This window comes from Carassius gibelio, chromosome B23, assembly GCF_023724105.1.
Source record: "Carassius gibelio isolate Cgi1373 ecotype wild population from Czech Republic chromosome B23, carGib1.2-hapl.c, whole genome shotgun sequence".
Lineage (NCBI taxonomy): Eukaryota > Metazoa > Chordata > Actinopteri > Cypriniformes > Cyprinidae > Carassius > Carassius gibelio.
Window position 1 is genome coordinate 8,670,215 of NC_068418.1, and position 12,649 is coordinate 8,682,863.

At 35.5% G+C, this 12,649-nt stretch overlaps 1 protein-coding gene across 4 annotated transcripts in view; it reads left to right on the forward strand.

Annotated features, from left to right (window-relative positions):
• Positions 1-12,624, forward strand: part of LOC128011978 (plakophilin-1) — a 29,318-nt gene extending 16,694 nt beyond the window's left edge. For 3 of the 4 annotated variants that reach the window (XM_052594818.1, XM_052594816.1, XM_052594819.1), the window contains 11 exons: positions 228-565; positions 848-992; positions 1,999-2,206; positions 2,431-2,599; positions 3,324-3,441; positions 3,928-4,086; positions 6,787-6,954; positions 7,033-7,186; positions 8,791-8,977; positions 9,172-9,256; positions 11,022-12,624. In XM_052594818.1, the coding sequence (XP_052450778.1) occupies positions 228-565; positions 848-992; positions 1,999-2,206; positions 2,431-2,599; positions 3,324-3,441; positions 3,928-4,086; positions 6,787-6,954; positions 7,033-7,186; positions 8,791-8,977; positions 9,172-9,256; positions 11,022-11,102 (1,812 nt within the window). In that variant the 3' untranslated portion in view covers positions 11,103-12,624. The remainder of the gene's footprint in view (positions 1-227; positions 566-847; positions 993-1,998; positions 2,207-2,430; positions 2,600-3,323; positions 3,442-3,927; positions 4,087-6,786; positions 6,955-7,032; positions 7,187-8,790; positions 8,978-9,171; positions 9,257-11,021) is intronic. The other variant, XM_052594817.1, reaches the window with a different exon arrangement.
• The last annotated feature ends 25 nt before the right edge of the window (positions 12,625-12,649 follow it).

The window sequence follows — 12,649 nt, forward strand, 5'->3', positions numbered from 1 at the left end:
AAATGAATACATTTTTTGTAATATTTTTAATCTGTGACAGTTCCACAACATACATAAAATTTATATTAAAACATTTTTGTTATGGAAACTAAGGGACAATTCATAATTATTTTCTGATTTAGCTGAAGTTGTATGCAGATAAATACTGATAATAAATATTACTTTCTTATTTATGATTTTTCTTAAAACCTTAGCACTTTATTCTTCATTGCTTTTTATTTGCCCAGACTGGTCGCAGCTTGTCAGTGCGCAACACAGTGAGAAGACAAACCCTGAGCAGCCAGTGGGAGTCTCAGATGAACTGGAATGCACAGTCTCAGTCCAACGGGATGAGACGTGGTGTCAGCGACCCAGCCTTGAATAAGGCAGGCGGCACAGTTACCCAGCAGTCCAGGTCTTCAACTGTGCGATATAACCGAGCGACTGGACAATCCATGAGACTCCTGGAGAATAACCTGCCTGCCAGCACCAGCCAATCACAGGTCGCAAGCATCAAACCTCCCCTCAGCCAATCACAGACAATTACGAAAGTCACCACTACCAAGAACAAATCAGAAGCGATGGGGTGAGTGTGCTGCATCTTGGCTGCAGTTTGTAGTTTATTTATCTTATTTATCTACTATCAGTAGTATGTAAAAGCACATTTTCTGTTATGCTTGACTTTTTTTTTCTAAACATTTATTTTACAGATACCTTGAATCTTCTATATGCTAGTGTGCTTTAAAAAAATAATTTCGAAAAATACTCATTTAAATTTTACAGTCTTTTTTCCTTCTGTTTTTGTCATACAGTAATTTGTCAAAGCTATATATGTGTGTCTGTTACTTGTTTCGTAAACATTGTTTAGTTCGAGTGGTGGCGATGGATCTGTTCCTAACATCACTCTGCAGGAGGCAGTGGAGTATCTGTCACACTCAGACATCAGCCATCAGCTGTGTGGAGCTTCATTCATACAGCACCACACCTTCACTGACGACAGAGCCAAGCAAAAGGTTGTCTGTCTGTCTGTCCGTCCATCCGTCTGTCTGTCCGTCTGTTTGTCTATATATCTGTCTGTTTATATCTATCTATCTGTCTGTCTGTCTGTTTATATTTATCTGTCTGTCTGTCCGTCTATATATATCTGTCTGTTTATATCTATCTATCTGTCTGTCTGTCTGTTTATATTTATCTGTCTGTCTGTCCATCTATATATATCTGTCTGGTTTTATCTGTCTGTCTGTCTGTTTATATATATATCTGTCTGGTTTTATCTGTCTGTCTGTCTGTCTGTCTGTTTATATCTATCTGTCTGTCTGTCTGTCTGTTTATATTTATCTGTCTGTCTGTCCATCTATATATATCTGTCTGGTTTTATCTGTCTGTCTGTCTGTTTATATATATCTGTCTGGTTTTATCTGTCTGTCTGTCTGTCTGTCTGTTTATATCTATCTGTCTGTCTGTCTGTCGGTCTATATATATATATATATATATATATATATATATATATATATATATATATATTGTCTATATATCTGTCTGTTTATATCTATCTATCTGTCTGTCTGTCTGTTTATATTTATCTGTCTGTCTGTCCATCTATATATATCTGTCTGGTTTTATCTGTCTGTCTGTTTATATATATCTGTCTGGTTTTATCTGTCTGTCTGTCTGTCTGTCTGTCTGTTTATATCTATCTGTCTGTCTGTCTGTCGGTCTATATATATATATATATATATATATATATATATATATATATTGTCTATATATCTGTCTGTTTATATCTATCTATCTGTCTGTCTGTCTGTTTATATTTATCTGTCTGTCTGTCCATCTATATATATCTGTCTGGTTTTATCTGTCTGTCTGTCTGTCTGTCTGTTTATATCTATCTGTCTGTCTGTCGGTCTATATATATATATATTATATGTATATGTATTCCATATATTTTTGCAATGTTTTCGAATACACATCATTGTCAATTATTTAATCATAAGTATTGTTTTGTATCATTTAAAGGTTAGTAGTTTGGGTGGGATTCCTGCTCTTGTTCAGCTGCTGAAATGTGACAATCCACAGCTGCAACAGATCAGTGCCGCTGCCCTGCGAAACGTCGTTTTTAAAGACAACAATAACAAGCTTGAGGTGGAAAGTTTTGAAGGAATAGAGGCCATTCTGACCTTGCTCAGAAACACCAACATTATAGAAACACAGAAACATCTCACTGGTAAGATGTGCCGCTCTCACTGGACTCTTTCCTGTGCTTCAACTTTGTAATGTGCCGTGTGTCATTTGTTGTCCTATGATCTCAGCATATCGTATGTGAATATTTTCCTTTATAGTTGTAAGTAAGTGACATGAATTGATTTTGTGTTCTAAATTAATGTGTTTATCAAAAGCTGTTTAAAAAGAAAATGGGGTATGGAGTGTGACCCTTTGATGTCTGTTCAGGTCTGTTGTGGAATCTGTCCTCGGCTGATAAGCTGAAGCCAAAGCTGATCAGGAACGCCATGCCGCTGCTTACAGAACGCGTTGTGGTGCCTTACAACTTTTGGACTGATAGCAGCACCAACAAACCCACTGACCCTGAGGTCTTCTACAACACCACTAACTGTTTAAGGTGCGTTACAGAAACTGACTGTTGAGTACAAGAACACAGTGACACCTGAACAGATGAGGAATAAAATAATATTTGTTAGCAAAATATAATAACTCCGATACTTTTTTCGATTAAAGTTGTAGTTAATCCCAAACTGAAATTTCTGTCATCATTTAGGCACCCTTATGTCATTCCAAACTGTCATTGTTTTGTTGTTTTCATGGAGCACGCACATGCGCACAAAATAGTCATTTTTCCATTCATAGTTAAGATTCCTAACAAGAAACTCTAAAATAGCACTGTAAAAGTAACAGTAAGAACTATATTTCAAGTTGTATGACTCTGTTCCACAGAGAAATAACAGTACACACTATTGAATGACATGAGGGTGAGTCAATAACTCTTACTTTGTCAAATGCATAATGAAAAATAGTCACACTCTATTTATCAAATGATCGTCATCTTTAACACCCAATAAACCCTCACACAGGCAATGACTTGAAACACTAAACCACCTGAGTGATGCTTTATAATTCATCCATGCTCAATATCAGCAGATTTCTTGGAGCTGTCATGTTGTTTCATGCAAGTTTTCTTATCAGCATTGCATAATTAATTGCCAAACTTGTTTTTTATCGAAGGCAGATCACAAAATGTTGATGTTACACCACAGATTGGCATATATTTAATCATTGTGCAAAATGAATGTCTGTGTTAATGTCAAGTTCTGGCTGTACCCTCGCAGAAACCTCAGCTGTGCTAGCGAGAAGGAGAGGATATCGATGAGGAGCTGCCCAAGACTTATCGACTCTCTCATGTCTTACGTTCTGACTCGGGTGGAAAGAGCCGATCCAGATGACAAGGTTATCATACTTTAATTTTTCCTGCACAATCTCCAAGCACTTACACTACATTGAGAAATATGTGGACACTGAAACAGATGCCCCAATGTTAGAGAGTATCAAAATGAATAATGCTACATAATTAGTGCTAATTAATGATATTGGCACCATTATTTAACATCCAAAAAATGCATGTTTTAAAGCAGGCGTTAATTTGCACTGCTTTGGTAGATTGTGCTGGTCATTATGGAAATAATTTGGCTGCGTCTGTGTTCTTTTAATGTGCACATTGTAAGTAAATCAAATGCAGAATTTTCCACTCCCTTCAGCACTTTTTGGAATTGCGCTTTAAAGCTAATTTGCCCTGTTTAGTAAATCTAGCCCATAGTTTTAATGTCTACCAGAATACTCCAAAATATTGCTAAAATTGTACTCAACAAGCTGAAAGTGACTTCTGTGTCCCGGTTCTGTTTTTTTGTTGTTGTTGTGTTGTTGATGGGGGAGCAGTCGGTGGAAAACTGTGTCTGCATACTTCATAACTTGAGTTACCAGCTAGAGAAAGAGGCTCAAGATCACTTCAAACTGTTCTCTTTTCCTGATGAGAAACCGAATGAGAACACTAACAAAAAGAGCCTCTTCAGCCCCAAGAGCACCAAGACCCAGAAGGTACGAGCTGTTCCTGATAAAACGACTAGCATGCAGGATGTTTTGGATGCTGGTTAAGAGATGCCGACTTGACTTAAAGGGGTCATATGATGTTGCTAAAAAGAACATTATTTTATGTATTTGGTGTAATGCAATGTGTTTGTGGTTTAAGGTTCAAAAAACACATTACTGTACATTATTGTTTCTCCACTACTCCCCGTCTTTCTGAAACGCGTTGATTTGTACAAAACTCATTGTTCTGAAAAGCCAGTTGTGCTCTGATTGGCCAGCTATCCAGTGCGTTGTGATTGGCCGAATACCTCAAGCGTTTGACGAAAATGTTATGTCCCTCACCACACTGTGAAGCCATCTGGATGATGACAAAACGAATAAAACCTATTACAAACAAAGCATAGTTTGTTTGTATTTGTGATCAGAGAAACAACAAGCCTACTGTACACTGCTCAAAACTCGCATTTGAATCATCAGTGGCAAATTCTTTAAATTTGAATGAAAACATACTAACAGACTGTGAGTGAGCATTATTGGTCAGAACAGCTGGCATTGTAGGTTCAGGAAACAGTCCTCTGTAAAATGTGCTGCACACATCTGAATGTTTGGGTTGAACTGTTCCATGACAGTGTTGTAAATACAACTTAAACATTGATTTCTAGTTGTGTCCTCTTTTGGAAGGCCATACAAAGTAGTTTCTCCTTCACAACGAACAGCGCCGCCGCTCCCAACACGCGTATCACGCACTGTGCGTAGGGCACCAAGTGCTGAGGGGGCACCAAAAATAGCCTAATGATTTTTTTTTTTTTTAATGCAGGTATTATTTCATTAGCCTATAGAAATATTAGGCACATTTTAGCCATGTATATGTAACAAAGGGGGAACAAGAAAGATATTTAATAATTGCTCTAGTCTAGTCCGGTCTAGTCTAGAAAGTATGTGAAATGTGCTGCATGTGCGTGCTGCTGCTAATCGTAATGCGCCTCGAACTTGCTGACGTTAATGTTAGCATCAGCAAACTATGTTATTATAACTTACAATATAAAGACGTGTTTCCGCGCGTCTGGAGGTCTCACGGCACGGTAGACACAAATTCTCCTCATTCGCGCATCTAGTTACAGGAGATTCTGAGTTATGAAAAGGACCATTGCAAGCTGATAGCGACCGGCTTTTGTGGTGGAAAATTGGCAGTAATACCCCCACCTTGCGCAGCTGTACTTAAGTGTCCCTGTAACAACAGTGCGGTCGGAGCGCGTCTTCTCAACAGCTGGACATATAGTGAATAAAAAACGCTCTTCTCTGGACCCTGAAAATTTTGCCATGAAACTTCATACCAATAAATAAAAAAATATTGCTGACTTTAGTTTTTCCAGCTCTCTCTTTACGTTCGTCCGTTTATTGACGTTGAAAAAGGAAACGTCTTTTTGTTAGACATGGAAAATCGATTTTACAATAGATTCAATGAACACTTATGTCTTAAAAATCGAAAAAAAAATCAGCCCTAGTACTTATTGATGATTATTTAATTTAATCTTTTCAAAGTGACATTGAAATATTTTGATATTTTTTTTATTTTGCTATTCTGTTGACTGTTTACAAAGTCAGCAAAGCTGTGAAGATTATCTTTCTCTTTTTAGTGTTAAGTTTTATACTGTGATGCTGCTATTCTGTGTTATTGGTATTGAGTTATGTTTGGTAATAAAAAGTTAAACTGGCAAAAACAAACGTTTTTTTTCTTTCTCGGGGTCGGGGTGGGGGGCATCATAAAGGAATTATTCTTAGGGCACCAAAATGGCTAGCAGCGGCACTGACAACGAAACACACATTGACTCCACAACATGGTGGTGGTGGCAACAGCGAGAATAAAAGTCACGGCTTCTTTTTTTGCGTGATTATACAAATCTTCCCACATAGTGATGTAGACATGTGGGGGCGTGTTTAAATGAGGTGTTTTGGGGGGCGTGGACTAGTCTTATCTCTTATAAAGAATATATTTGGGTCTTTTGGGTTTGAGACTTTAGTCTTTGCAACTTTAACGATCTTATCTATTCATGAACAGCTTGTATCAGTCCAAAGAGAAAGGAAAAATTGAAATTGCATCATATAACCCCTTTAAAAGAGAAGTTAACATAAAAATAAAACTCTCATTATTATATTCCACATGCATATTAATTTCTGTATTCTGTGGAACGCAACATGAGAAATATTGGAGCTTTGAAGGGTGTCTTTTGAAAAGTTTTTAACAACAACAAAAAAAATTGAAATAAATGTAGTTCCCAAAAAATATTAAGCTTTTCAACATTGATAATAATAAGAGAAATATTTATTGAGCAACAAATCAGCATATAAGAATGATTTCTAAAAGATCATGTGACACTGAAGACTGGAGGAATGATGCTGAAAATACAGCTTTGATCTCCGGAATATATTACATTTTAAAATATGTTCAAATAGAATAATAATATTTCACAGTATTACTGTTTTTGCTGTATTTTTTATCAAATAAATGCAGTTTTGGTGAGCATAAAAGACTTCATTCAAGAACATAAAATCTCACAGGCTCCAATAGCAATACTTTTTGGTAATTTCCATACACCCAACCAGCATGGAAATTCATACCATTAATAATAAAACGGGTCTATTTGTATTAAATTATTTAATTATAAATTATTAAATTATCAATACATTTACAGTGCTTTTTGTTATCAGGAGTTCAACTTTCCAGCCATGGAAAAGAAAGATCCTAAAGGAGTGGATTGGTTGTACAACCAAAAGTCGCTGCAGATGTATCTGTCTCTGCTGTGCTTAAGTGAGAATGAGGCCACTCTGGAGGCCTGCTGTGGAGCCCTGCAGAACCTGACCGCTTCAAAGAGCCATGTATGTACACACTATACAAATATACATGCAACTGAACTTAAGGAAAGTTGCTCAACTTGTATTTTGACCTCTGCACAGTTGTCCACTCTGATGAATCAAAGCATCATAGAGAAGCTGCAAGGCCTGTCTGTCATTTCACCCCTGCTGATATCACAAAACCTAGGCCTGCAGAAGACCGCCGTGTCCTTGGTGGGCAACATGTCCCGGGTGTCATCTCTACGGGGTACTATGGGTAAGAGTCTTTTGTAACTGTAGAGCGTCACTACTACAGATAAACTATGAAAGAGTGCTGTCAGTTCTGTGCTCTGTGTTGTGTCTGTTAAGAAACTTCTGCACAAGCACAAGAACAGACAAGAAAATGTCATTTGAGGAGAGTGTTCAAGAGTGCAATATTCGCTTTAAGGATTCACGTCTGTTAGTTAATTCTTATTGCAGACGTGAACTGTAATGTCTTTTCGGGCAGGATAAGGATATCAATCGCAATGCTTGGTGTGGCCTACCACACTACTGACAGTAATTGAATACAATATATATTTATCTACAGCATATTACATATGAACTGGGATTATTAAAAGAAACTGAACCATTTGACATCTAGATTGGAAGGACATATTTCATGTCTTTAATTCCATTCATTAGAAATTTTATTTATTAATTTATATTTTTTCATTATGTATACAAGAAATATGCATTTTATATGTATATGTAAAGAAAATTACCTAAAATATGTATTTAATTTTTTTTTTATTAAATTATTAAACATGAAAAATATATAACATTATGTATATAAGAAATATACAGTTAATTTACATCGAGGTCAGTTAAACGAAATATATATTATGTAAATGTTTTATTGCTTTTAAGCAATATTTGTTTACATAATATGCAATTAATTAATATTGAGACCAGTCACCTAAAACATATGTCATGCTTTTTTGCAACATTTATTTATATACATAGTTGCTTATTTATTTATTTACAATTAACCTTTTTTTTTAGGCCAGTTACTTAAAAATACATCAAGTGTGATATTATTTAGTTTGTTTGCATATACATGGCAAACAATGGCTAGTGTATATATATATATATATATATATATATATATAAGAGAAAGTAATTAAAGATATAGTTCACCCAAAAATGAAAATGTGATGTTTATCTGTGTACCCCCAGGGCATCCAAGATGTAGGTGACTTTGTTTCTTCTGTAGAACATAAACTGAGATATTTAACTCAAGCCATTGCCGTCTATCAGCCTTATAATGGAGGTGATTAGGAATCACAGCTAAAACAAACAATAAAACAAGTACACAAACAAAACCAAATTAAACCCTGCGCCTCATGAAGATACACTGATTTGTAAAGACATCTTTTTTTTTTACCTCTAATTCACACAATGTCGGAACGCTCAGGAGAGTTCTAACAGTTTGGATAGTGCGTTAATCAGAGGCACGTGAATCAATGTATGTTTTAGCCGTGATCCCCATCCACTTACATTATATGACTGACAGACTGCAACGGTTTGAGTTCAATATCTCAGTTTGTGTTCTACTGAAGAAATAAAGTCACCTACATCTTGGATACCCTGGGAGTAAGCAGATAAACATACAATTTTCATTTTTGGGTGAACTATCCCTTTAATATTAAGGCCAGTTACTTATGTATTCCTCCAGTGAAAAAAATAAAAATAAAAAAAAATAAAGCCAAAGCATCAGGCTTGCAGATTACCAAGGATCATACTAAATGAAATATTGTTGTACACAGTGTACTGTACTTTTCTTGAACGTTGCATCAGTTTATTGTTCCCTGATGTCCATGATGTTTTTGTCAACCACAGCCAAGCAAATTCTTCCCAACGTCAGTGCTGTTCTGTCGTCTGTGACTCCGAACATGGTTCAGTCTGACAGCACCATCGCTACAGCGTGCCGTGTGATGAACACACTCATGCTGGCAGACCCCGACACTGCCAAGAAGGTGATCGACACCAAACTCGTCGACTCTCTGAGCATGCTGAGCTCAAATACGTAAGTACTTCCAAAGAGAAATGCCCGTGTAAAAGTGAAGCTATGTCATTAGCAAGCTCATGCTTGATGTTTAGAGCAAAGAAATCAACAAATGACTCCATTTTTTGATAACAAGTTTTGCGATGGCCACCCATGTATGACTGTTACTCTGTAGAAAGTTGAAGTGCATTAGCAGATACCCTGCTGTTTTGCAGATCATTTGACGCAGCCAAAGTAGCTGCTGCAGTTCTTCTGAGGAGTATGTGGGGACAAAAAGACATCCAGAATGTGCTGAAAAAGGTAAGACTCTCCCGCCTCAAACTACATACAGCCAGTAAAGCCTGGTCAATTTTTATTTTTTTTTACCTGTTAATCTGATCTAAGATTTTTGCCTGTTCAATTGCATAAGAGCATTTGAAAACTGACATTCATCACATAATGAATCTCACGAATACAAGCACATTGTTTCATAAGAACTGCATTGTTAGGATGAAACAACACACCTAAGAATCGTTTGTTCAAAGCGGTTAATCACAAGATGCTGTTAATGATTTCAGAGGAAGAGTGAAAGTATATTTTCACAAATATTTCCTCATTCTGAAATGATTTGTGATGGGAGGGCAAAGAAAAAGGAAGCAGCATCTGGTTGTAAGAAAGCAGAGAGCGCAGGGTGTGGCAGGGTGTGTTCACTTTTTCTTCTATGTTTTTTTTTCCTGCTTTGAGGGAAAATAAAATCCCCAGGCTGCGATCAATCTTTCTGTCTGTATGCTAGTTTACACATCAAATAAGACTCTCATTCGCTTGCATGAATAGTCTATATACACACACACACACACTTCCAGGCCCTGACATGTACTCCACCCAACCCTGGAAGAGATTCAGCGGGATAAGACAGGAATCCAGGAAAACAAGTTCTTTCTCTCTGCTTGTTTAAAAGGGCATGGCAGAGCAAACGCTTTTCACATAACACACTCCTCCTAACGTGACCCTCCGACACCTACACACACACACACACACCCACACACTGAAACATACAAACATACTGTACACTATACCACACTGACTAATGATGATATACACGCTTTGATGACATAAAGCTGATTTAGATCTTTAGGCTTACATCGCTGTAAAGCTGACTGAAACACGTTAATCTGAGTTTTTTCTTAAGCAGACTTGAGAAGCAGTTAATTTTATCATTTGTTTGTATTTCAGTAGCATGAGGTCATGTAGCTCCGCCCACACTGACATCTCATTAGTCCAAAGCACACATAACAACACATTACACATCAGATATATGTGCGGCTTTACAGTGTGGAAACATGCACCAGATTTTCTGTCAGCTGATATTAGAGATTTTTTTATTTATCAATATATAAATATGAATGGATATTTGATTTTTTGCTTTTAAATTACCTTTGTTGTCATCTAGTTCTTATTTAAATGTAATCTTTAAAAACCTTAATAATTTAATAACACTGTGAAACGTAATATTTAACAAATCTTAAAATGAATATCCGTACTGTAAATTCTAATATTGTGATGCAGAAATGTGAATTTATAGTTATTTGTAATAACAGGAGAATAATAAATTATAATAATATCATGTTAATATATATATCATTGTTTATATTAGAATTGTATTAAATTATATTAGAGAACAACAGAAAAAAATTTAAGATTGTAAGTGAATAAAAATGCAATTAAATGTCATTAAAACTTTCGACATTTGACTATTTTTGTTATTGTCTGCATTAAATGTACATTAAAGCTGATACATATATAATTTGAATTAAATCTTAATATTGATAAAAATGTTGTTGATAAACTCAAGGTAGGAAATAAATAAATAGATATTATTTCATAAATGACAGATGCTATTTATTTATTTACAGAACAGAAGATGCAGGGATGTGTAATTTATAAATAAATATAGTGATTCAGTGTAAAACCACCACATGTATTTGTTTCTGAGAGCTTGCACACAGTGAATTGTGATGGTGATGCATGTCATTTTGAAATGAAAACGATGCTCCATTTATAGTTTTGATCTTTTATTATTTTGTAGAAAGGGATGAACAAGGACAAGTTTGTAAATACATCCACTACTACAGCATACAAAGAAGCAACACGCATGGATGGACACTGAGAGATGTGCACGTGAGTGGAAAGACACTCGCCTTTACTTGATTTTATTTTATTGCCTGGATTCTGAAATTATTAAAAAAAAAAATATTTTTATTTCCAACCCAATGTTATTCTTCTGAGGGCTAAAATGGCACACAAAAAAGACCCTTAAAGTATGATAAACAGTTTGTGTGATGCTATATTCCAGAAGATGTGTGTGAAGAACTGATCAAAAGTAAATATCCTTTCAGATCTCATTCATACATTCATATGGATGGCTTTTATGATATTTTAATGGCGCTTTTCAACCGTTTTTAAACTTGACATCCACTGATGGAGGAATAATCAATCCCTGTTTCTGGTATGAATGGTGATGCAGCTGCTGTACTGCTAGTACAGGCCTGTTTAGGGCCTAATACACATCTACTATTGGGAAAGAGTTTGTACACTTATACTTAACAAACTTGCACTACTGGTCCACTCTTCCTCTGCTGCTTTCCTTCCTCTGTCCTCCTGTGATGTATATTGGGGATCATAATACATGTTGGATAAAGCTTTTGCATTTTGGTGCAATGAGGCCTGAATAGTTGTCGGTTTCTAAACATGCTCTTACGTCGCAGGCGTTTCGATGTGATTGAAATAATGTCTGTTGTTGTATTAATGTTGAAAGAAAAACATTGCAACAATGTTAATACTAATTAAAAGTAAGTTGGATGAAAAGTAAGATGTAAAAAAAAATGTGTGATTCATCATTGAAATGCCAGTTAGATTGGAGCTTGATGAACTTTCTGGATGTTTTGCCTTAAGGGGACTGAATGCTGTGTTAAATTCAGTTCTCACCTACTGAAGAATCAGAACCACCTTAAACTTTTTTGTTTCTGTTTTACTTTGTTAGCCACACATAATTCTACTGTAAATACATTATACTACAAAGACTAAGCACAGTTGAAAGGTATATATGCAGCTTTAGATGTGTCTTATGTTCCTTCTTGGCAGTGTAAAGATGTTTCTGGCCTTTTGGGTATGGTTGCATTTTAGGAGATTTAATGCTAGATGCATTCACTTGAAATGGGTAATAATTTTTCAGAATTATAATGAATAAAATAATATTTTTGTTAGTCTGACTGCTGCTTAGTGGTAAATGCAAAATTATTTGTTTTCTAGATATACAGTTATATAATATTTTGATTGACATCCTTTTTATAAACCAAACTTGCTTTTTCTGTGTGCTGTTTGCTAAATGTGTGGGATATTTAATTTTTGTGAGGATTATTTTTTTTACTTTTGTTTGGCTGGAATGTGTTTAAATGTGTCTTCTTGAGGGTAAATGTATTTTTTTCCCCACCCATTTTATTATGTTGTCAAAATGCAAAAAAAAAAAAAAGAAATACAAACAAAAGAAAGAAAATTATAATAAATAATAATATTTTTGTACTAAAATATTAGATGTGGCTGTGTAAAAATTACATTTTCATCTACATGACCAAAATGTGCATTTTAATCTTGCATAAAAATAACTAATAAAAGTGCAATTCAGCAAGAAATGCTGTATGGTGTGTTGCTTTTATG